At 31.6% G+C, this 25,993-nt stretch overlaps 8 protein-coding genes across 8 annotated transcripts; 4 read left to right on the plus strand and 4 right to left on the minus strand.

Annotated features, from left to right (window-relative positions):
* Positions 1–3,845: 3,845 nt before the first annotated feature.
* On the minus strand, positions 3,846–5,138 carry BX663DRAFT_430715 (uncharacterized protein; the record flags this gene model as incomplete). Its single annotated transcript, XM_051522819.1, has 1 exon — positions 3,846–5,138. One exon carries the CDS (start codon positions 5,136–5,138, stop codon positions 3,846–3,848), a length of 1,293 nt encoding a protein of 430 aa, XP_051385333.1.
* A 6,589-nt stretch (positions 5,139–11,727) lies between these two features.
* BX663DRAFT_317847 (HSP20-like chaperone) lies at positions 11,728–12,612 on the minus strand. Its single transcript, XM_051522089.1, has 2 exons — positions 12,499–12,612; positions 11,728–12,440 (listed from the first exon to the last, which is right to left on the minus strand). Exon 2 carries the CDS (start codon positions 12,428–12,430, stop codon positions 11,855–11,857), a length of 576 nt encoding a protein of 191 aa, XP_051385334.1. The 5' UTR covers positions 12,431–12,440; positions 12,499–12,612; the 3' UTR covers positions 11,728–11,854.
* A 1,194-nt stretch (positions 12,613–13,806) lies between these two features.
* BX663DRAFT_430009 (uncharacterized protein) lies at positions 13,807–16,141 on the plus strand (the record flags this gene model as incomplete). Its single annotated transcript, XM_051522772.1, has 7 exons — positions 13,807–13,900; positions 13,989–14,073; positions 14,128–14,182; positions 14,242–14,584; positions 14,665–14,920; positions 14,983–15,866; positions 15,918–16,141. The coding sequence occupies 7 exons, from the start codon at positions 13,807–13,809 to the stop codon at positions 16,139–16,141; spliced, it is 1,941 nt and encodes a 646-aa protein (XP_051385335.1).
* Positions 16,142–16,424: 283 nt separating this feature from the next.
* BX663DRAFT_430215 (general substrate transporter) lies at positions 16,425–17,983 on the plus strand (the record flags this gene model as incomplete). Its single annotated transcript, XM_051522786.1, has 2 exons — positions 16,425–16,713; positions 16,767–17,983. The coding sequence occupies 2 exons, from the start codon at positions 16,425–16,427 to the stop codon at positions 17,981–17,983; spliced, it is 1,506 nt and encodes a 501-aa protein (XP_051385336.1).
* BX663DRAFT_502544 (S-adenosyl-L-methionine-dependent methyltransferase) lies at positions 17,970–19,287 on the minus strand. Its single transcript, XM_051526627.1, has 5 exons — positions 19,121–19,287; positions 18,977–19,047; positions 18,691–18,907; positions 18,204–18,607; positions 17,970–18,135 (listed from the first exon to the last, which is right to left on the minus strand). The coding sequence occupies exons 1-5, from the start codon at positions 19,178–19,180 to the stop codon at positions 17,997–17,999; spliced, it is 891 nt and encodes a 296-aa protein (XP_051385337.1). The 5' UTR covers positions 19,181–19,287; the 3' UTR covers positions 17,970–17,996.
* Positions 19,288–21,581: 2,294 nt separating this feature from the next.
* Positions 21,582–23,104, minus strand: BX663DRAFT_469294 (uncharacterized protein; the record flags this gene model as incomplete). The annotated part of the gene is made up of 3 exons (XM_051524113.1): positions 22,728–23,104; positions 22,068–22,074; positions 21,582–21,959 (listed from the first exon to the last, which is right to left on the minus strand). Exons 1-3 carry the CDS (start codon positions 22,895–22,897, stop codon positions 21,582–21,584), a joined length of 555 nt encoding a protein of 184 aa, XP_051385338.1. The 5' UTR covers positions 22,898–23,104.
* BX663DRAFT_559517 (uncharacterized protein) lies at positions 23,057–24,216 on the plus strand (the record flags this gene model as incomplete). The annotated part of the gene is made up of 3 exons (XM_051531855.1): positions 23,057–23,125; positions 23,728–24,029; positions 24,144–24,216. 2 exons carry the CDS (start codon positions 23,057–23,059, stop codon positions 24,007–24,009), a joined length of 351 nt encoding a protein of 116 aa, XP_051385339.1. The 3' UTR covers positions 24,010–24,029; positions 24,144–24,216.
* Positions 24,217–24,887: 671 nt separating this feature from the next.
* BX663DRAFT_418306 (uncharacterized protein) lies at positions 24,888–25,271 on the plus strand (the record flags this gene model as incomplete). The annotated part of the gene is made up of 1 exon (XM_051522371.1): positions 24,888–25,271. A coding segment is annotated over one exon (384 nt), but the record flags the coding sequence as incomplete, so codon positions are not given.
* Positions 25,272–25,993: the final 722 nt, after the last annotated feature.

The raw sequence follows: 25,993 nt of genomic DNA on the forward strand, positions 1-25,993 counted from the left end.
TCATTTCCTCCGCGGAAGAAACGGTATTTGTATGACGTGACATTATAAAATGATTCATTCTGAATGATAAATCAAAAATTCATTTGTAAGAATACAAATTACCCCACATTTTTAACAATTAAAACTCAATAAAGTCAGAAAATGTCACTATTAAATATCTAAAAGTGAATTAATTATAATCATAAATGATAACTAGAAATCATTATTTACTCCTCCATATATAATACAAATCTTTATTTTCATTTTTTTTGAAGCAGATAAATAAACTTATTAACAGTCATTTATTCAACCAATGTATTTATTAAGAATGGTTTGTGTAATGAATCATGTTAAAATGCAATTCTGCAGACCTTAATGTTCTCCATGCATTAAATGAGTGGGAATTGAAAAATGATTACTTTATTTTATTTTATTTTTTCAAAACGACCAATTAAAATAGCAGAAATTAAAATACATTAAACGTCGTACATACCATCCTTCTTGCTGCCACGTTTTATTATTATGTATGTAATCATATTATTTTCCTTTCACCTCTTTCAAGTCACAGCACATCATGGCAGATATTCCAACACAAAATAGGCACCAGAATATTTTACAGGGAAGGAGAAGAAGAAGATTTTCACTTTTTTTTTTTTTTTTTTTTTTTTTTTTTTTTAACTCAAGTTTAAAAAGAAAAAAAGCCAAAAAGCCAATATTGAAAACTTCTTCTTGTCTTCGGAGATCATCCAAGCTTTAGAAGAGAATTGTCATTCATAATATCACTTTTAGAAAATATTTTTTTTTCTACAAAAAAATGTAAATACGTATGACTACTTGAATACCTCAACAACTAGTGAAATGATTAACAAGAAATTCTCGTACATAATATAATATTCAAGTGACACCTACCAAGTCGTTCTCCTCAATCTATATACCTCCTTCTAGGTAGTCACCAAAACATACGGATATGTCATATTTTTGCAAATAAATGGAAGAAAATATTTCATCATTGGATTATACAATCACTATTTCTCAAGGATGTATTCATTAACTGGGAAAAAAAAAGCAATCAAACTTTCCCACTCGTTCAGACACCTCAAATATTTGGGACTGAAGAAACAAAAATAAAATTTAATTATAGAAACGAAAAATCTTTATCTAATAATCTCAAAGATAGATACTGAATGCAGTTATTAAAGCACTAAATAAAAAATCTACAGCTGGAGGATAGCCAAATATACTATAGAGAAGTCTATTATGTTGAGGAGGCTAGATATCTTATAATAGTATTTTTTTTCTTAGAAAGCAATTGTCGAGGCAAAATTTCCAACCAAGTCAATAAACCCAAATCTCAATCAGGTAGTATCATGCATTTCCAGCAGTTCTCATTCACAAGCTCCTATCCTTAAATATCATATATTATTCTGTGGCAAAAAATTAAAATATGAGAAAACTCGACGAGCTGTATTATCAATGATATCATTTTTTTTTTTTGGGACAAAACAGCATTGGTTTCTTTCTTTCTCACATACACATACACTCCAATATCATTACATGGTGGACGGAATCTACCTTTGGCCACTTTTTAAGGAAGGAGAGGCAAACGCATCTCAAAGAGCTTTTGTATGATCGAGGTCAAAGAGATTAGTTCTAAAATTGACAGAATCAGTGACATTGTTCTTTTTGTGAATAGGAACGAGGTGTGCTTGACTCCAAAGAAAGAGAGTAAATACACAACGAAAGCAAAGAGTAAACAGCTTCGAGAGGAGGCGAGCCATAGAACGACGAAGAAAAAGAAGTATTTCTGTCTGAAAATGGTGAGGACCAGGGACTTTCCGCTGAGGCAACAACTTCAGAGTAGATTGAATGGTTTATGAAGAAATATTCGTTATACAACCTTCAGGCGCCCATAAAAGGCAAAGAAGAACTAATAGATGGTAAAACTGGAGGACGACCGCTGGGGGAGGGGAGAGACCAGACTCAGAGTTTACAAAAGCAAAATGGTCACACATAACATTGACACCAGTGGCTGGACCAGCTGGGTGCACAGAGTCAGTAGAATATGAATGACGAGACTTCAATTACTTTACCTTTTTCAAAACAATTGACATGTCTGAATTGTGTACACAATAGGTCCAATAACCTAATCGAAGCTGCACACGATGGCTTCATGGTGCTTCATAGTTATATTTTTAAACTCTGTAGTCTTGGCAGGGCCCTTAGGAGCCTTTAGGGCATGAGCAGTGACAATACTCCACATAGATGCGACAGTACCTTTAGTAGCAGGAGTGGCGGTAGTGGTGACAGTGGCGCTAGTGAGAACCCCCAGCAAGAGTAACAACAGGACTGACAGAGAATTCAGACAGGCGGGCACAGAGTTTAGCGTTTTCATGCTCAAGGGCCTGATTCTTGCTGTTTAAGGAGGCAATTTGCTCCTCTAAGACGGCAAAACATTCCATGAGCTTACTGTGATCGCTTATCTTTGCTTAAAGTCCAGCAATCTGGTTCAAGTCTGAAGCCATGTCAACATTTATGTTCATGTTTATTTTACTAATAGGTAATTACGCAATACCGGCAGTTAATAATGACAATTGGGATGAAATAAGCTTAATGAGTTGGAGAAAAAAAAATACCAGTTATTAGGGTATTTGAAAGCGTGAATAAAAAAAAAATTAAGATAGTGTCAATAAAAGTATTAATTTTTAAGATGTTACTCGTCAAAGGTGAAATTAACGTAAAATACCGAGAAAGGAATGGACAAAAAATTATCGGATCAAAAAAAGAGAATAAAAAATCAGGATGTGAACATATTGTATAGCTTTTCAATGATACCGAGTTTGGAGATGGATGAAAAGTAATTGTGGAGAAACTTAGCGTCAAAAAAACGACTTTTTAGTTTTTCTGAACTTGAAACCAAATAAAAAATAAGTAGTGGTAAAAAAAAAGTTTATAGGTAAGGCTGCTACTGCTAAGAATTAAAACTAGATAACTATACTTCTCTGTGATGTCATATTATACTAATACAATAATGAATATGACGTTTTAGGTGCAACAGTATATTAAAGAGACTAAAACATTTAGTTCAATTAGAACATGGCAATGGCAAAGAAGCATATTCAGTAAACAAACGAAATTTTGAAAAAAAAAAAAAATAGATTATACAAATTATCAACTATAACAATACTACTTTAAAGAATATTGCAGACAGCAAGGATAAATACAAACATAGAAAAATCAAATCATTTCATTAGACCAGCATCAAGTACCATAAAAAAAAGCGGTTGAAATAAAAAATACAAATGTACATGCAAAATTAGAGTTAAAATTTAAAAAAAAATTCCTTATTTATTTATTTATTTATTTAATATTCTACTTGGGACTGTTGCACATTAAATGACGACTTTGAGGTAGAAAATGATGCTACAAACTACTTGTCTATCATTATTTCTTATTAGAGAAAGTCTTTTCTAACCTATTATGCATTTCATATCATTAATTATTGACTTTGTTTTTAATATTTTTATATTCTTATTTCTTTCATTAGACAAAAAAAAAAAAAAAAAAAAAAAAAAAAAAAAAAAAAAAAAAAAAAAAAAAAAAAAAAAAAAAACTGAAGGTTATCTACGTTAAGTTTACTTGAATAAATTACTTTATTTCAGTTATTTGCAATATATAATAATTCAAAAATTGAAAACTAAAGCGTAATGTTAAGAATAATATGTATGATATTGGATGTAAATTTCTTTTTCTTTATTTTCCTTTATTTATTTATTTATTTATTTATTTATTTTTTGGTAAGTTAATATGGTGTACGTATACAAGAAAAAAAGGAGAGCCAATAAAACATCTTCTTTACAGCATCATTTTTACTCATTCTTATTACCATTTGGGCAATTCTCGTTATTGTTTTGTTCTGTCTTTTTTGATTTAACATTGTTTTCTTCTGAATAAGAAGTTTCATTTTCATCTTTTTTAATATTATTTTCCCTAGTCTTGTTAGTGGGCCTCCAGGGATTACCACATCGATCTTTGCCAAAGTTTATCTTCAACTCAGTATAATCTGGTTTCGATTTAATGGAATTAAGTGCCGTAAGTGCACTTGTAATACTTGTAAAATTAACAAAAGCGCAATTTTTTTCTTTAAAAATATTCACCATTTCAATTTCACCATATTCTGCAAAATCTTCACGTAATTTTTCAATTGTAATCTTTTCATCAATACCTCCAATATAAATATTACGAGTAGCACCACTTTGAATAGCCATAGCTACTTGATTAGAGATTGTTGATGGTTTTCCCCAACCAACTCGAATTTTTCTTCCTCTAATATTAAGACCAGCTGTAGAAGTATGATTAAATACATTCAAAGCAATGTTGGGATCGGTAAAGGTAACAAATGCAATATGTCTATCAGGAAGATAACGAATTTGAAGTATATTGCCACCACGTATAACATTACAAATATCCTCACAAGTTGCTTCAGGATGAATATTACCAAAATATAAGGTACGCTGAAGATTTGAATTTGGATTAGCAGCTTGTATTCCATAACCATAAGGATCAAATCCAAATCCATTAGCAGCAGCAACTGCAGCATAAGGGTTTTGAAGACTAAGAGCTGCTGCTCCATATTGATCAGCAAGATCTGCGCAGTGATCTTTACCATAATTAACTTTCTTATTTTTCCAATCAGGGTCACTTGGTAAATGAGCTACACATTTGATAGCAGAGCTAATATTTAAGAAATGAACGAAGCCAATATTTTTGTCACGAATAACTCGAACTTGTTCAATAGGACCAAAACAAGATAATTTTGCACGAATAGTGTCTTCATTATCATTTTCATTTAAACCTCCTAAATAAACATTACGAGTTGCGCCTCCTTGAAGCTGTAATTTAAGTTGTGTAGATAAGTTGCTTGCTTTACCCCAACCAATCCTAAGCTCCGTATTGTTAACAATAAGTTTCTTTGTAAGATGTTCTTGATAAAATACTTGAGCCGCAGCTGGATCCACAAAAGATAAAAAGGCACAATTTTTATCAGACACAATACGAAAAGACTCGATATTACCTGTATGAACTTGTTTAAGGATATCATGTGGATCCATATCATTAGAAACATTGCCTAAATAAATTGTTCTACTTGTATCAGCTGACATTATAGCATTAGTAGCATTAGGATAACCTGTAGCTGCAACAGGATTAACAAATGGTTGAGGATAGCCAGCACCACATTGAGATGCAATCATAGTTTGAGGATTATTATACCCCATACTATACATTGACGCAGCAGATTGTCCATAAGCAGCATAAGGAGAACTGCCATTGCCATTTGTAAATGGATTAGATGCTCCATATTGAGACATTATACCATATTGAGTATATACATCTCTATTATATCCTCCTTTATTAATGTCTTATTCACATGCTGTAAATAAAAAAAAATCTTACCCATAATTTGTTTGTGAAAAGCGAGGTTTTTTATTATTACTAGTGCCATCAATCAATGTATTTTGTGGAATTGTTATTTGTTGTTGAGTATCACTAGCTGAACGTTTCATGTTTTTATTAGTCTAAAAGCCATCATTGTCGCAACAGCAGTCATCTATGAATAATAATAATAATAATAAATTAATATATTTTTTATATGAATATTTTTTTTAAAAAAAAAAGTAAATAAAAAAAAAGGAGTTTAAAGGAGAAGAACTAACATGAATATTTTTTTAAAGTTAAAATAAGATTGATAGTTGATAAAATAAAAATATCATAAAAAAATTGTCGTTAAAACCAACAGTTCATAAGTTGAAGTTGAGAGGAAGAGAGATAGATAGAGATAACGCCAATATAAAAAGAAAAAAAAAGGGGGCAAATAAAATAAAAATATAATTAACGAAAGAGTTAGAATTTCATAAAAAAAAAAGTGTGTAAATTCTATACATTCTTGATGCCTTTAAGTAGAAAAAAAAAGAAAAAGAGAAAGGCGTTACATGTTCATAAATAAAATAATTTACTTACGCAATTAAAATAAAATAAAAAATAGTTGAATCAGGTTTAACAAAGAAAAAAAAAAAGAAAGAGCAATTAAACCTGTAAAATTAAGTTGAAAAAGTAAAAAAGAAAAAATTATAAATGATTATAGATGATGGAAAGAAAATAATAAAATAATAATATAATATAATATAACATTGTATAATATACTTACTGTAATTGCTTTATAATAACTAGAATACACTTTTTAGAAGAAAAGAATTAATTTGCCAGATGAAGAAGATGTATTTAAAAAATAGAAGGGTAGACGTCACACTTTACTGCGTTTTAATAGTAGTAATTCGAAATATACTACGATCAATTTTTTTTTTTTTTTGAAAATTTAGCCTAATGTGAGCACATAGTATGGAATGTGTACTATGTTATTGCTCGGGCTAGTTCAATATAATAGATTAAGAAATTAAAACCCTTTTTAGAGTGTAAAGGGAAGGGGGGAAAGACAAAAAAGTAAAAAAGAAAAAAATCATTGAAAATATTAGTTATAAAAAAATACTGATAACAATAGTGAACATATCAACAACTCTGAATATATTTCAATGAATTGCTTTTAATTATCTTATTGAATTATCTGTATTTGGTGAATCATTTACAGTCTTTTTCTTATTGTTGGTCGTTCCTTCAACAATCCTTGTTGACTGCGACTCGGACTCCAATGTGGTAACAAGCTCCAAGAGCCGCGCTTTATTTTCCTTTTATAGATAAAAAAATAATAATAAAAATAAAAAATATACTAGAATCCCCTTTTTCCCTTTATACCTTCAAAAGCCGCGCATTCGTGGAAAAATTATGAGTGATATCAATTCAACTATTAGCAATGAACGAACATACACCCAAAGCGAAATGGAAGCAATTGTCCGAGATGTCGTCAAAAAAATGGACATTGAGAAAGAAGAAAGAATCAATGGAGTCGAAATCCCAAGACAGGTCTCCGAGGAATTGGAAAACACTCCCACGCATCAACTTACTGAAAATTTCAAAAAGTTTAGAAGAGAAACCCAACGATACGCTTTGGGAGAATGGACAACACCCGAGAAGATCAACAAATCAATTGCCCCTTATCTCAAAAAACACTCAACAGAAACAGCTTTGGTTGTCAACTCCATTTATAAAATCACAGAAAACACCAGATTCCAAGCAAAGGTTGCTATGGAAATCTTTGAACAACTTCAATACGTCTTGGAAGAAGCAGACCATGACGAAGCAAAAGACATCATCAGCAGATGCAGGGAGCAAAGTCGACGACTGGCAGTCTTTGGGTTGGCCACAGCAAAAGCTCAAGAAAGAGAAGCAAAAGAATATTCAGACAAAGCACTTAACATCCCATTTAGTATCCGCCACCTGGAAACAACAGAAGAGGATAGTAAATCTAAGAACGCCTACAGTGACGAGTTTCTTAACAAATACCACCAAGCCAACTTTGAACGAAAACTCGTCCAACAAGCCAGTAGTAATCGTGGAGGAGGACGAGGAAATGGATTCTCAAGTAGAGGATATCAACGAGGAAATAGAAGTTTCGGATATGGAAGAGGTAATAGCAGAGCACGAGGTGCTTTTTTTGGACAGGGTACCTCACAACGGTGGGGAGCCCCACACAACAACAACTTAGCCCAACAACAATCACCCCACCAATCCAACCACACATCCAACCCCCCAATAAAATCAATGACGAATTACAGCATCCCAGCAGACGGCATAACGCCAGGGGGCCGACTACAACATTTTCTCAAAAATTGGCAGTCGATCACAAAACACCCATGGCCATTGTCAGTGATATGAGAGGATTATCAGATACCTTTGCTAAAAAAACCAACATCTTGGAGATTGCGTCGTATAAAGCTAGACCAGATAGAACAATTGGCAGTGGACGAGGCAGTCAACAAATTTATCAAAGCGGGGATAATAGAGGTATCACCAACACAGAACACAGATTATTTATCCAATTTCTTCACAATACAGGAAGCGACAAAACGTCGACCGATTTTGGATTGCCAAATGATCAACAACTATATCCAGTGTCATCACTTCAAGATGGAAGGGGTACCTGCATTGAGGGAAATCATCGAGAAAAACGATTTTATTTGCAAATTGGACCTAAAGGATGCTTATGTGGTCACCCCAATTCACCCAAACTCAAAGAAATACTTGACTTTCCAGAACAAAGGAGTTGTTTATCAGTACAAAACTCTAGCATTTGGGATGAGTGTCAGTCCCAGAGTTTTCAGCAAAATGATGCGATTTGCAATAGAACCATTACGAATACAGGGAATACACCTAGTATATTATTTAGACGACATATGTATTCTGGGTGCGACGAAGGAAGAGGCAACGAACCACACACAAATAGTACTGTCACATATGGAATCATTGGGTTTCCTAATAAATTTCCAGAAGAGTGTCCTAATCCCCTTTCAACAACAGGAATTCCTAGGCTTCAAATTCAATACGAAGACCATGCAGATAGCAGTCCCAGGGAATAAGATCTCAAAACTCATGGCTCGAACCAAACACACTATAAAAGCCACACCTCACCAATATAACTGTCGATGGTATGCCAGTATGATGGGGAAGATGACTTCCATGATTCCAGCCATCGGAGAAGCCCTGTTACACATCAGATACATACAGAGGGATCTCTCCCTAACACTCAGCAGACATCTACAGAATTGGAATGCACCAATGACACTATCGGAGGACAGCAAGAAAGAACTGCAATGGTGGACAAGTTGGATGGTGAAGAAGAACGGCCTGCCAATAAAGAAATTAGCACCCAATCAACCGAAGGCGGCAACAATATATGTAGATGCGTCAGACCTAGGATGGGGTGTGAGCTCTGGCACGATGCAAATCACTGGAGCATGGACAAACGAAGAGAGCACCATGTCAATCAATGCAAGGGAGCTGACAGCGATATATTTTGCTCTAAAACTACATGCCAAAGACTTCAAGAATCAACACATCAAAGTATTTACAGACAACATGACTGCTTTGAAATACGGCAGCAAGTCGGGAGGCACAGCATCTCGGACACTACAGGGCCTAGCAGTGAAGATACAAGATCTATGCAACCACTACAATCTCAAAGTCGAATACGAACACATACCAGGACTGGAGAATATTCGAGCAGATTGGCTGAGCAGACAGCATTACACCGCAACAAAAAACTTACTCTACGAGGCCCTGTTACCGAAACGACTATTTCGAATGATCAACCAGAGATGGAGTCCTTTAACAGTAGATGCATTTGCAGACAGGATGAACACCAAACTACCAATTTTTTGGAGCATGCGACCAGATCCGGAGGCAGCAGCAACAGATGCTTTTCAACAAACGTGGAAAAAACAGGGAATGTACCTATTTCCTCTATGGAAGTTCATACCGCAAGTGATGCAGATAATAAAACAGCAACGAATCCAGAAGGCAGTATTAATCACACCGTATTGGCCAATCCAGTTCTGGTTCCCGTCCTTATTGCAGATGAAACACATCAACAAACCTCTGATGTTCAAGATAAGAAGATGGAAGATGACCGCATGGCACTTATCTGCAACAAGAGGAAAGCCGCTGGTCACTTGAAAGAGGTCACAGTGGAATTTTTGACACATGCCCAGAGACGTAAAACACAAAAGAACTATAATACTGGGTGGAAGAAATGGCCACAATGGTGCGCAGCACAACCAGTACCAATACAACCTACCACATACGACGAAGCCAATGTATTACGTTTTTTGTTAGAAAATCGACACTTTTCATACCAATACCTAAATAGTTTGAGATCAGCTTTAGCATCTGTCTTTAAAGTGTTGCATCCAGAAAAGGGACCGTTAGCTGCAAAAGAACCCATAGTTGAATTCTTTAAAGCAAAACGAAGATCAGAAGTCAACATTCCTACCAAGCAAAATCTCCAAACATGGGACACAAATATACTGGTGGACTATATCGCAAAAGAATGGCCAAAAAATCAATCTATCGACTTATATGAATTACAACAAAAAACAATTTTATTGTTATGCTTGACGCCTATGGCAAGACCAAGATCAGATGTTGGCAGAGTGCAGTTTAGAGATGTACAAATGGAGCTTAGAAACGAAGAACCAGTGTCAGTTCTTATACATTTCAGAGAAGCGAAAGAGACTCAAGTGAAATATGTTATACTAGGATTGGCAGATGACAATGACATGTGCCTTGTTTCCACACTTTTCGACTTTTTACAAAGGTCGAGCCATCTTCGCAATAACCTTCCTATAGACCATAGTTTGTTTTTGGCATTCATTCTCGAACCAGACAAGGTGAAATCCGCTAGTCCTTCTACTGTAGCTACATGGGTTTCAAAAGCAATGGAAAAAGCGGGTATTGACACTAGTTCTTACAAACCACACTCTATCAGGTCAGCTTCAAGCACCAAAGCAGTTGAAAATGGAATAACGATTTCGGAGGTCAAGCAACACGCTAATTGGAGTCACAATTCCAATACATTTGAACGATATTACCTCAAGCCAAGCACGCAACTTAACAACAGCACCAGAATAGCAAACTCAATTGTTTCTATCAAAGGAAAAAATATCACATTGGAGTCCGAGTCGCAGTCAACAAGGATTGTTGAAGGAACGACCAACAATTTTGCAATCCTGTCCCAATTTATTTTGGAAATGACCAAAAAAATTTTTTATTGACCCAACCTAGTTTCTTCGACTGTACTGGGTTTTATATAGTTAATAAAAACTGTACTGATATGCCTCTTTAGTTTTATAATTTTATAAATGAATCAAAAGGATAATTAAGTTTAGAGCATACGAAATAAAATAACCTAATTATCAAAATATATTGCATTTTGAAAAAAACATTCCATAAATTCTCTAGATAACACCTTACAAAGCTATTTCTCCAAATTACCATATATCCCTTATTGAAATGTCAAATATATTGGAAACTATATCTTAAATTTTACATAGATTCTAATACGTTCATAATTGATGGTATAAGATTCTATGCTTGTTATTACAATAACTAAAAGGAAATAAAAAAAATGTTTATTCTTTACATATAATACATCTATATCTAACAAATACAGTTCATTAATTATACTCAATAACACGCACAAAATACATAATTTATCTACATTCATATTAACAACGACTTACACATTTCACAGAATGAATATTAAAGAGGTTAAATAATAAACCTATCTATAACGTATAACTTGTATAAATCTATACAAATGAAGTTCTATATGTATACCACATACTCCAAAGGATCTATTAAAAACTGTCTATTGTATATATTTATGGCTCGTTATTTACTCCGTCATTATTACAAGTAGCTGTCTTGTATTTTAGTATTCTATAAGCATTTATTATTCATTTCCAAACATTTTTCCAGAATATTTGATATGCATTGCATATTTAAAAATAACTGATACTATTTCTAGAATCAAGTTAAACGTCATTATTACTATCGTATATATTTTGAAGCATAAATACGAGAATATGGCTTCTACACCGCTCATTTCTGGATGGAAAAAATTAAAGAAATAGTCAAAATTGATATTTTAATCAATAGTAATATTGCATACTAGCAAATAATCTTTAGTCTTAAGGCAGTAATGTAAAAGGATAATAAACTCTGAGCAATACTGTAAATATTTTGTTAGAAATATGTTAAAAATAGTGGTATATATGCATTTTCAATAATATTAAAATTACGGGGATTTAAAACATTATTAAATATAGAATCGATACAATTGTATAAAGCTTCATTAATGCAATAATAAATCATTATTGTTTTTATTACAAAAGAAAATAAGCAAAAAAGAAAAAAAAATGACTATTTCTTAATCAATTGTGATGAATCTGGATTGGCCCTTGGAATTCTTAGGTATGATAACCTTAAGAATACCATTTTCATAGCAAGCTTTGATCTTATCCTGATCAATAGGAGTAGGGAAAGTAAAGGAACGACTGAAACTGCCAGAAACACGTTCATTAACCCACCACTCAGGAGCAGAATATTGAGTGACTTGTTGACTTTGATCATCCTTCTTTTGAAGAGCTTGTTCATTTTCAGTAGCTTTTTCTTTATTTTTATCCTCTTTCTTATCAGCAGCTTTCTCTTTATCAGAACCTGTAGTAGTCTCCTTTTCAGTAGAACCACTCAAGATTAAAGTATGATCGTTGGGCATTTCAATCTTAATATCCTTCTTATCATAACCAGGGACTTCAGCATGAAGTTCATAAGTATCCGAAGTCTCGACCATATCAGTAGCAGGATAACGACCAAAGCCAGAATTATTTAAAATAGAATTTTGAAGAGCACGACGACCATTATTAGCAATAGGTTGTTCAAACATTGCCATGGCACGTTGCATATCACGTAAAGCGTCAGAGAATAAACGATGACTAAGTGACATTTGTATATATCTGATTAATGATAAGAAATAACTTGAAGAAAAAAAGAAGAATTTAATAGTAAGATTACCTTTTTATATGTATGTATATGCTTGAATAGAAATCACTAACTTCCTTTTGAAGAAATTAATACTCTATATTGTCTGAATCATAAATTAACAGATGCAAAGAAATTACTCGAAGTTTCTTTAGAATTCGATTACAGAATGCTTTCTGCATAATTTTTTTTCTATATTTAACATAAATTTTATTTTAATCTAACTTAAGATATAGCAGATATTCATATTCAAATAAAAATATGCATTAATCTACATAAAAATATGCCTTATTAAGATAAAAAAAATAAAGCAAAAAGTATAAAAGTCAAAAGATAAAAGATAAAAGGCAATAAGTAAAAAGTAAAAAAAAAAAAAAAAAAAAAAAAAAAAAGAAAAAAGAAAAAAGAAAAAAAAAAAAAGGAAAAAATTACACGTTTAAAGATTGATTGTACTTGGTGATTTTCTATCTAAATAGAAAAAGAAAATAAAAAAAAGAATGGGACAATAATATTGATAAAATGTGTTTTAACTTTATGTGTAAATTATCTAATATACTATATACTTTTTGCTATTGTCAAAACCAAAAAATGAAAGGGGAATAAATAACAGAATATTCGTAAGGCTTCTATAACGCATCATTCTAGATTACAATAATAATCAAATTTTAGTTGCTAAAAAAAAACAAGTTCTGGCTTAGGCTGCATTTTTTCTATCATAAGCACTTGCATGTAAATTAAATTAAGGAGATATTAATATTAATCTTTATTTTTTTGTAACAATAATTTTAAAGGAGAAAACATAAATTTTGATTGTACTTAATTCATCCCAAGCTCTTTTTCTTTTTAGCTCTTTTTATTGTTATTATTATTATTATTCTTTAAATATATTTTACTGGTCAGCAACACACATATAATTATATATCTTGTCATAAACAACAAAGATTGTACTTTGCAATTGGAAGAAATTATTAACATAGCTATAATATATTTATTTCCTAAAAATAATAAAAATATTAGGCTATTGTCTCTAAAAGAAAAAAGTGTAAAAAAAAAAATAATAAGGCTGAAAGTCATATTATTTCTAGTTTGAAACTTTGCTGTTCGAGCAATACAGTAAGTTTTATCAAAATAATGAAAGACAATACCATGAATTATAGTGATAGGTCTACATCTCCTCATACAAAAATGCCACAATTCCCTGCAATGGATTTGTTTATTCTCAATATTGATACTCTACAGACAAACGCGCTAATAACAAGAAGTAAAGGAGTAAAGCAAGCAGATTTAAAATTACATAATAAAGCAATGAGTGATTTATATTCTTTTGAAATACCTATTGATATGGACCTTTATAACAGTAGTTATTTAATAAATCCTCACTGTATAAAGGATGTAACTGTGAATCAACTGGGGCCGCGAGAACAGGAAGAAGCAGGTATAGCTATATTTTTCTCTCCTTATTCTTCCATTTTCTGCTAAAAATAAAATAAAATAAAAATCCGTTTCTGTTTATAACACAATAGATGAACCATTTAGAAAAGGAATAAATTATTTATTTGATAACAAACTATTAAAAGCTAAAGCTTTATTACAAACGAAGGCATATAGGTTTGAAACAGAATATACTATTTAATATTACACTAAGCTATTTTTTACATAAAGCGATCCGTTATACGCTTTAGGATTAGGCCTTATGACATTCATGAAAGCAATTATGGTAATGTTGTGAGAATAAAAATGATATTTAACTAATAATAAAAGGCATATGTACAATAGACATTTAATAAAGACGATAAAGAATTAGCAATAGATACATTAACATTAGTATACAATATATCAAAAGTACAAACTAATGATGCAATCGTTAAGAAACCCTACTATCAAAGTTTATGGTCCACTTATTTTCCGACTTTTATATCAACAACTAAATATGGACTTCCTTCTGCAGATCCCCCACTTTTAATAGAAAATGATAAAGTATATAAACATCAATTTATATCCAATGGAATTTTAAGAGCATATGCTGTTAAGGCAGAAAGCTGCTTGTTAATGGGAATATTATATATGTTACAAGAGGATGCAATTGGTTATTTAAAATGTAGTTTAAAATTAAGAAAAGGTAAAGGGACTACACAATTTCATCAAGGAATTATAATTTATTTGTTTATTATTTACATATACATGTATATATGTATATAGCCTTTGGCTACTATTCAATAATTTGGCAGGAACATAAAAGAATGGGACAAGAATATACAAAATATATAGATCGTGATACAGTATCCGGTATGTACTTCGGTATCGGTACCATTCATTTACTACTTTCAATATTACGGCATAAGCTTCTTAAATCAATCCCTAACTTTGGTCTCAAAAGTGATATACAATTAGGATTGGCGCTTCTAAAAATCTGTGTTGAGGGAAAGGGGGTTCGGGCATCATTAGCTTCTTTAATGTAAGTTTTTTTTTTGTTTTTTGGCCGTATCTTTAATCACTCATCATATACATATTATATAGTCTGTTGACATATTATTGTATACTTTCTTCATTAGTGCCTCAACTTTACTCTAAAGAACTTATGTTACCCGCGGTTGAATGTTTGAAAATTGCACAGAAACAGAATCCTAACTCTTGTTTCTTTTTAATTTACGCAGCATATATATCTCGTATATCTCGTAATCTAGCCTTATCCACTCAGTCATTTACTTTTGCAATAGAATTGAGTCGTCATGATTGGGGGGAGCATGCTATATCCCAACTAAGTTTCTATGAAATAGGATTTAATTTTGCATTACAATTAGATTGGGAATCATCCATGAAATACTTTGAAAAACTAGTTATAAGTAAAGATCATAGCCTGTCTCCTGTATTTTGCCAATACTTCATTGGCTCATGCAAAAGGATGATGGGGGATAATACAGGCAGCATATTAGCATTTGCAAAAGTATCTCAATTACTTGAATCGAAAGAGCAATATCAACCATTACAAAATATAAGTTCCTGTGTCGATGTGTATGTGCAACAGAAAGTAAAATTTCTTCAAAGGAAAGGATATCAAGATATAGATATTTGTTTGCCTGGTTTAGAATTTTTACTTATCTGGAATGCATATGGATATATGGAGGAAAAAGCTCTAAAAATATGTCTTGACATCGTTCAAAATACTATAGAGTTAATTTATGAAAGAGAAAAAACTGACTATAATATACGTTTACATGAACTGATGCCCTCTGCCAATCTTCCGAACTATTATGTGCAAAGAGCGATATTGTTACTCATAAAAGCATCTATATTAAATGCTCTGAAACGACACAATGATAGTATTCCGTACTTAAACTGGATTATAGACAATATGCAATATTTAAAATTAGAGACATGGACTATACCTTTTACTTATTGGGGTAACATACATAGCTTGTTAATTCATAACAAATTCTAATCACTTACTATAGAAGCGGGAATTACAAGTTGGAAGTTGGGCGATTATGCTAAAAGTAAAAAATTATGGGAACAAGCCTTGACTTATACAAACTATGCTTTTGAATATCGAATGGCTGTTCGCCTTAATTTAGCCTTGAATAAATTCAATGAAAAGAAATTTGAAATGTTTAGTGCAAAGAGGCAAAAGGAATTGTCGACAAATGGGAAAAAACGAGTGCAAATTAATTCTTCTTGATGTACTTCTTTAACTTTTTTTTTATTACTAAATTGACATACATGATTTATCCTAAATATGGAAGAAAAATCGGTTAGTTTTACAAAATAAACACATGCTGAATTATTTAATTTTTCCTCCTTTTTTAATAAAGTAGGGGATTAGGGTAAAATAGATCAGGACAGTCCCATTATCTCATTAAGTCCGCATATTTTTTTATAAATGATAAAAAAAAAGTTCTAAATTAACACTTTTAAGCTTTTTTTTTCGAAGTTTTACATTATATATTCTATATATCTGTATAATGCCAGATACAATCAACCTTATATTAGAAACAACACCGTTATTGACGCATAGCCCTATATTAAAAACTACGTTATTTAAAAAACCAGTATATTTATATGCTACCATAGCAGCAATTGGAGGATTTGTATGTGGATACGATACAGGTTCAATATCCGGTATAATCCTTTTACCTACGTTTCAAAAACAATATTTCATTAATAATTCACTACCATACTACGAAAGTATGCTGCTTACATCTTTTCTTGCTACTTCCATGTGCGGTGCATTTTTTTCAGGTTATTTTTGTGGTAAGTTTGTATTATATGTGCATGAAGATAAATATTAACGTATTTCGATTCAGATCGTATTGGAAGAAAGTACTCGATGATATTAGCATCCATTTTACTTTGGTTGGGTATTCTATGCCAGATTCTGGGATTAAACATCTCATTAATCATTTTTGGACGACTTATGGGTGGTCTAGGTACAGGGATTATGACCAATGCAATACCTCTATATCAGACTGAAATTGCACCACCTAACATACGTGGCCGGTTAATAAGTATATTTTCACTTTTAGTGTCATTTGGTCAAATGATGGGATATTTTGTCACCTTTGGAAGTAGTTATCTTCAATCACACTGGTGTTGGCGATTGCCGTGGTTAATGCAATTAGTAATATGTTTTATTTATATTATAGCAATCTGCTTCCTTCCCTTTTCACCTCGATGGCTAATAAATGAAGGCAAAGAGATAGAAGGCTTACAAGTGCTTTCTAGAATATATAACTTACCTCAGGATCATAAAACTATTAAAGCTGAATTTTTGGAGATAAAGACAACTATTGAGGCTGAGAGATTATTGGGACAGATACATTCTTATGCAGAACTATTTAATAAAAAAGGATCCAGTATAAATAGAACTATATATGCTTTTTTTATATCCATTGCTACATGCTTTACAGGAAATATTATGATTACATATTATGCGCCTCAGCTCTTTAAAAATGCAGGTCTAAGTAACGTATCTGCTTCCATAGCATCAACTGGGGGCATTGGCTTATTATCGCTGATATGTACAGCCTTATCATTACAATGGTGGATTGATTTGTGGGACAGAAGGTCACTATTTTTAATTGGCTCCTTTATTTCATGCATTTGTATGTTTGTTATTGGATTCATGTTCCATTTTTATGCTATTGTTGTAGAAGATGGTAAAATAAACCTTCCTGTGATTGTATCTGACATGTATGCAAGTTGGACAATTATTTTTTGTATGTATCTCTTTTCAGCATCATTTGCAGGGACCTGGAGTGTAGCCAACTATGTATATACAACCGAAATATTTAGCATACGATGTCGTGCAAAGGGGCTTTCACTTACATATGCTATTAGCTGGGCGGGAAGTATCATTATTACCTATTGTGTTCCTTTTTTTTTAACTTATACTATCTCTGGTGTATTTTTTTTCTTTGGCATTTGCTCAATCCTTACTTTTATTGGTATTGGATTTATACCTGAAACAAAAGGAAAGACTTTAGAACAAATAGACTTTATGTTTAATGACCATAATAAATGATATTTTATTATAACTAGCTTGTTGTAGTAAAATCTTTTTTATATGCAACAATGTTTACGCCTAAGGGTTGAACAAAGGATGAGTTAATAGCATCTTGTTCTTGTTTTAGAAGCTCCTTCAATATAGCTGGACACGCTTCGTCATTCTTTAATCTAAAATATACATATATAAATACAAATAATAGAGAGAAAAAATAATCACAGTTACTAATGTGACATACCCAGCAAATGAGATGAGTTGATAAAAATACGGAACAGGAGTAATACTAATATTATCTGGGCCAAATTGGTTAGAAATAGCTGACAGCACGTCATGAGAGTGCGCTATTCCTTCAGGATCATCTCTATGTAAAGGTTTTTCATCGTGATGATGATTCTGTCCCCTTGAGCGGAACCATCGTTGATCAAGCGGCAAACTGGGATTTAACATTGAAGTAAGCATTTTTTTGGAATGTCCAGCAGTATTTAATTTTTCTTCGACTGAAATCATTCGGCCAGCTATACGGAGAAGATCTAAGCGATTAAAAAACCAAATGAGGTCATTATCATTAACCATATCAGGTTTAATTTCCTCGGCAATAAATACACCATCATGATTTAGTAAATCATATGCAATTTGAACAGCCTACATAATTATTATTACCAATCCTATAACTATGCAACCAAAAATAGCTATATACTTTAAACAGTTAATACGTGGTATATTACCTTTTCTACAGGATTACAGTGATGAAGAGATTTAGTAAATAAAACTAAATCAAACTTCTCTTTAATCTTGTAAGTAAAGATATCACTCTCCTCAAAATGAACATCAGAGCCTGTAGACTTGCTCTTTGCCAAGTTAATTTTGTCAGAAGGATCAATAGCAGTTATCTCAACCTTATCTTTTAACTTGTTTTTCAAAATTAAAGCAAAGTCTCCTGAGCTAAAACAATAAAATAATAAAATAGATATCCCACTTTTTTTTTTAATAGTTCTCGATAGATATATTTACCCACAACCAACCTCTAATATCTTTACTACTTTTGAAGGTGAAGTAGAATAATATTTTTTTTGTAAAAGTTCCTACATAAAGCACCATTTACTAGTCAATTAGTAGTTTGGGAGATTGGTTTAAAATGTTTAAATGAAAAATTACCTTAACGCTTTGAATGAACAAATCATGTAAAACAAAGTTAATTTGGTCCACGTTAGCCATATTAATTCTGATAATATGTGTATATATTGATAAAAGAAAAAAAGAAAAAAGTAGTCAACTTGTATTTTCTTACTACTTTATTTAACCCCTAGTTTTTTTTTTTTTTTTTTCGGACTTGTTATTGACATCATGTAGGTCGTAGCAAAAAACTTGCAAATTAAATGAGAAACACTTATTGCAATTCATAATCGTTAAAGTTCCAAGAAAGATAATGTTTCAACAGTTTATCACATCTTAATTGATAGGTAGAGTTTGTTAATTCTTTTATACAAGCATAATTGTTGATTGAAGTTGGACATAATTTTTTAGTAAAAATAACTAAGATTTATTAAACTTAGAATTTATAAATAATTGCCAAATACGACTGTGCAATTTACACTCATGTAGGTTAATTACATAAGATTTTGATGTAAAAGAAAAAAAAAAGGGCAGTATAGATGTATATATATAAATATGTATAAAAATATATTTTAGAGATACACATCAATGGTAAATATTAATAACTCGCACGAAAGCTTGATAGTTATTAACCTTTAACAGCTCATAGAGAATGAATATATAAGTGAGAAAAGAAGTGATAGTCTTGTTTTAAAATTTATTTCCTTTATAGTCATAAGCATGAATAAAAACTATCATAAAATTGTATTATATTTTCCTTCGACTATTGTAATTATTTAAGAACATGGAATTGACGAATATCATTAAAGAGAGTAGTAATAAAAATTTAAAAACAAAAAAAAACGCCAATACTACAATAACACTGGTGCTTAAAAGTATCTTTAGTAAATGCCACCTTAACCTTGCTATAAAAAGTGGATCAGTAGTATCTTTATTTTCTTTTTAATTACTGTAAATACTGAATAATTGTGGACAGTAATATGAACAAGGCAAACACTTGGGTTTAGAGCAACAATTTATTAGACCACTACAATTAGAGCAAGTATACGAATCAAGTAAAATTAATACGTGCCTGCCTCTCAACGTCCTTCAGTAAATATAGCACTAGTCATCATGCGATCAAGTAATGTCCTGTAATAACTCCAAGAAAATATGTACTCTTACTTCTATTATTGTGATATAGATGATTGAAAATGATGAAAATTTTCTTATATTTTCTTAATAAGAAAAATAGATGTAAAACAAATAGTTACAACAATTTAACCTATTTGTAATTATCTTTAGATCTGCTTACGAAAATTATAAGTTTGTATAAAAGGTTCTTAGCTGATGAAGGCCCGAATATCTTGAGCTTTTTGTTTTTTATTATATACATATTGGCCTTTGAAAATTACTTATGTTACGATAATAATAAATATGAAGACTCTGAAAAAAAAAAGTTATACTAATTATTTGAATAGCATGTTACCACAATATCATTGGTTCCAACAAAGCTCATTGTAAAATATTCTTCATAATTAAGATAAATGCACAATAAAAAGTTTATATGTTATTAATTATGTATCGACTATTTAATGGCATAAATAAAACGAACTAAAAGTCATTTCTTATCACATTAAAAATTAGTAGTGTCATTATTAAAGGTACACTTTACTATGTAAGTAGCTCAAGACATGCGCCCTAATTAGTTTATTAAAGCAATTACACTTAACCGTAAATTGTATATAAATAAATGTAGAAAAGAAAGTGCCTTTGGAGATTATTAATATATTATTATTGTTCAGTAACCATTTAAAACAACCGAACATTTTATATACACATATAATTTCTTCAATAAAGGTTAAGTTTTAAAATAAAAATGAAACAAAGATTATGCTTCTATAAATAAATTGAAACGATAGCTTATAAGACTTCAAATGGATTCAAGTATTATATTATAATTGTTGTACATTATAATAATTAATATGTAACATATTGCATATAGAATACCATATTTGCCTGTAGGCTGATTCATAAAACCAATAGATGAACTACTTTTAAAGTAAGTTATTTACATCCACTAATAAATAGTAACCAAAGAATAATCAAGTAACCAAAAGTAGTATATTTGTTATACGATTAAAGAAGAATTTTTATTTAAAAATTAAAAAATGACCAATGAGCACATAGCATTTATAAACTGTTTTTCTCTGGTCAGATCGCTATGGAAAAAAAAAGGAAAGAAAAACCCTTTTGGGATAAAAGGGAAAATGTTAAAGTATATGTATAAGTGATGATAATTAACTATTAGAAATTCGTTGTATTGAAAGAAGATGATTGACAAAGGGTTCACCAAGATGGTCAGAGGGTTCAGAGATTTGGGAGTGAGCTAGATAGTCCATCTCAAGCAGAATTGCACATATTGAAGGCCAGCGTATGAGCCAGGCATCAATTGATTGTCTTACTTTCTTAGTAAGGGATGTTGATGTTAATAGGTTCAAGAGATAAGAGAATGAGTGGATCTTCAATAGATTTGGGGTATCTGAAGGCGGTTATGCATATGCAAACAAGAAAAACTATGTGAGCGTGTGAAGAGTTCATTTGGATGGAAGGGGCAGGCTTTGGGTTTACCAAGAGGTAACCAACCAAGTCGCCATCGCACGCAACGAAACCGTTCACTTCTTGTCATTGGTATCGTAAGAATAGGGTCGACAATCAGATTATTACGACAATGGGATAGAAGTTTCGAATGTTTTTGTAATTTTGAGTGGTAGTTGTCAAGTAGGAATCCTTTTCGTTTTCTACTAAAATCCTTATCAGACGTAGTGTTAAGATTTTCATTGCAAACTGATATCCATAGAGGAGATTTGGATAGTTGGGACCATTTCGGTTTAGTTTGAGACTGTTGTATATATGATGATGTATTACAAAATATAGTATAGATATTCAATCATTATCAAAGAGGGATGATGTTATCATATATTAGTGGTGCACTTCATGTACACGATACTAATCTACTTTAGTATATGAGACACACTTGTGTTAGAATGAAACTATAAAATTACAGAGATGTTATGTAATAGATGTCTTAAACATGAAAGAAGAATAGTTGCTGATCAATATATAAAATACTTAATATTGAAAATTAATTACCTATAAGAAGCACTATCTTCAGTATGGTTATGCACAATTATAAACAATCTCTAAAGAGTTATATAGAATAGAAGCTTGAGGAGTTGATTAGAAGATGATAGAGATATGTGTTTCAATAAAGAAACAATATTGTATCAATTCGAGATCATTCTGAAGTTCTAAAAAAAAAAAAAAAAAAAAAAATTATTTAGTTTAATTTGAGATACCATTGGTAACTAATTATTTGAATCAGATTAGCATTTGAAACATAACTGACAGCTGAGATTAATTGATCAGTCAGGTTCTTCATTATCAAGGTTAAACAAGATTCATAATTATCTATTGGATATGTCTATGGTTTTATAATATTAAATCAAGAAGTTTTACCCGTTTCCAGAAGATATAAATAAGGATCCATTTTGTATAATTTTAAAAGGACAGCTTTTTTGGAAATAAAAGAATTAAACAAAGTTTTCACAGACTTTTATTGTTTCTTATATTTTTCTTTTATATTATTTTCTTCTTAATCAACAGAGACTGTATGTATGATAGCAATTTCGTCAATAATGCATCGTTTGGTAGAAAGGAGGATCTGAAAAGAAATTGTACTTGGAATATTGAGATACGATCTTTTATGTTAGGTAAATTTGTTAGATGCAATATTACTTTGTTTGAGGTGAAAGGTCGTCCACCGAAGATTTGATGCATACATTGATTTTGGCAGTTTTCTAGAGAGCTGTTGATAAGACAAAGATAACAAAAGAATAAGACAGAATAAATCTGTGAAAACTTTGTATAAAACTTTTATTATCAATAAAATTTAAAAATAAGGCTTAAAAAACTGAATTTTTAAAAGATGAGTGCAAAATGGATCCTTATTTATATCTTGTAGAGAACGGGTTACTTCGCGACAGGAACAGAGTGCATGTCATGGTTGTAAGATTTATAACTTAATTCAATAAGATAAATAGTCATAATAGAATATATAGTGCATTTGTATAATAATTCTCTCTATAAACATATTTAGTATATTTACCCTTGTATAGAAAAATAATTAATTAATAAAAAGTCTTACGTTTAAAAAATATACTTTCTTCTATTATTGTTCTGCTGAATATAAATTTATAAAAACAACTTTATACAAGTTAAATTGGGGTAAACTAAGAATAATACAAATACGCGTAATAATTGATTCTACTCAGAATACACGTATTAGTTATAAAAATAAATATATACTAAAGACATGAATCTATAATTATAACTCTTAGTAATCATTCTATAATTATATTATCAAATACAATTTGTTATATTTTTATCTTCTTAATACTCATCATCCTTATCCACAAAATATATAAATACTCTTACATTATTCACCCTTATTTTGTATAATTTAGAACTAATAACAATACTTGTATTGAATTAACTTTTAATAAACTTATTGACAAGTCTCAACGTACTTCTTCTGTTTTATTTTCTTTTATTTTTATTTCTTTGACTTCTATTTAATTACTTAAACCTACCTAAACCACAACATTAAGGCTATTCATACTTCCACCACAGAAAACTATAGCTCACAAACCATTGTTAATGCTGAGTTTCCTCCACTTAACGGACTAGCTTCTCAAAATCTTGATAATTCAAACTCCCAGGTCCCCTGGCGCAATCCCAACAAGGTAGCTGCATTAAGGCAGTCTATGTATCTCAACCGTCAGAAAAATCGAATTCGCAAGGAAGAAGCAGCAGCTCGTTTCTTCCAACCACCTTCCAATAATCAAGGCTTCCAATATCTATACATGTTGTATGGGTTAGGACAGAAATAAATCGTGAGACACAGGCACAAGTAAGAATAATTTTTATTCGAAAAAAAATTAAAAATACAGTGACTCACAAAACTGTCCCAATGTTTTGCACTTTTCTCTTTAACTGACTCGCTCTTCTTTTGTAATCATGCTAGAAAGATATCGAAGACATCATTCGATAGCCTAAGTAATTCTCTATCAAGCCATTACCAAAAATAGTAATATAATTTAAAACTCAGCGTAAAATATTGAATAAAAAATTGGATATGCATTGGGACAGTTTTGTGGCCGTAAGTTAATTTTATTTAATTTAAACATTGAACAACTAATAACCAGTCCAATGACCTTTTGCCTTTATAACAGCTTTGCAACGGTCGGGCATAGAGTCTATAACCCTTAAACAATCTTCTTTGGTGATCTTATTGTACCATACGTCCGTGATTCTTTCAAAAAGCTCATGAATACCCTTAGGTGGTGTCTCATACTCATTAAGTTTTCTTTTTGTTAGAGCCCATATACAGTGAGTGGAAAAATGGTTCGGGTGTTTTAGCAAAAATAACAAAAACACTTATAACTATAGAACAAATGATGCAAATAACACAGAACAAAATGTATTTAAAAGAGAAAATCGTCTATTTTTATTATTATAAATTTAAAAAAATTTGATTGGCTAAAAAATGAATAAGTCGGGGATTAGATTAGGGATGTACACCCGAACCATTTTTCCGCAAAAAAGGTAATCTCAAAACTGTTATCTTCTTGTCGGCCTTGGCAGCCGAGTTGATATTAAATATTTTCCGTAGATATCCGAAGATAAAATAAATCTAAAAACTATAAAAAGAGCCCTATTTTTTTGACAGAGGACTCATTATTCATAATTATTTTTTCTCTACCATCAAATGACTGTTGCTATTAGTAAAGATACTCAAAACAACATCAAGGCTCTCTTGGAATCAGGATATTCGTACTCTCAAATAATGTCTCGTATTCCTAATTTAAAGAAAACCACTTTAAGCTATTATGCGAACAAGTTTTTCCCAAATAGGACAAGATTACCCGGGGGACGTAAGTCTCTTCTTCCAAACACCACCAAGTCTTATATACGAAAGCAAATCATTAAAGGGTCTTTAAAGTCAGCAAAAGCAGTACACAAGTACCTCGGAGGTGTAGGATATAAAATGACTTATTCCTGTGTACTTAAAGTCTTAAAATCAATGAATTTTCATGCCAGGATCAAAAAGAAGAAGCCTTTGCTCGCGAAGCGTCATATGATTGCACGTTTGAAGTGGGCTCAAGCTCATAAACATTGGACAATCGATGACTGGAGACGTATGGTATTTAGTGATGAGACAAAAGTCAATATGATGTGGTCTGACGGCTGTAAATGGTATTGGTCTTGAGATGGTGACGCTTTACAGCCTCATCACCTTGATTTGACAGTTAAAGGGGGCGGTGGCAGTATTATGGTCTGGGGCTGCATAACTTACGATGGGCCAGGATATGCTTGCTGGATACATGATGGTACGATGAAAGCCGATGATTACGTTCATATTTTGAGCACAACTATGATGGATTCTCTTAGGTACTATGGCTATGAACCATCAGAAGTTTACTTTCAACAAGATAAGGATCCTAAGCATACGTCTAAAGCATCTCGGGTATGGTTTGAAGAGAACGGGTTCAATAACGATCACATATTCAACTGGCCAGCACAAAGTCCAGATTTAAACCCAATTGAGCATATTTGGCATCATTTAAAACTGAAATTAAGCCAATATGAGACCAAACCAGCAGGTGTACATGAGCTATGGGAAAGAGTCGAAAAAGAATGGAATACATTTACCAAAGAAGAGTGTAGACGCTACATAGAGAGTATGCCTGCTCGTTGCGAAGCTGTTATTAAAGCCAAGGTGGTTATACTCATTATTAGCTCTTCTTTATCTCTTCTTTATAAATGCGGAAAAATGGTTCGGGTGTACATCCCTAATCTAATCCCCGATTATTA

Source organism: Cokeromyces recurvatus, assembly GCF_025118155.1.
Source record: "Cokeromyces recurvatus strain NRRL 2243 chromosome Unknown BX663scaffold_6, whole genome shotgun sequence".
Taxonomy (NCBI): Eukaryota; Fungi; Mucoromycota; class Mucoromycetes; order Mucorales; family Mucoraceae; genus Cokeromyces; species Cokeromyces recurvatus.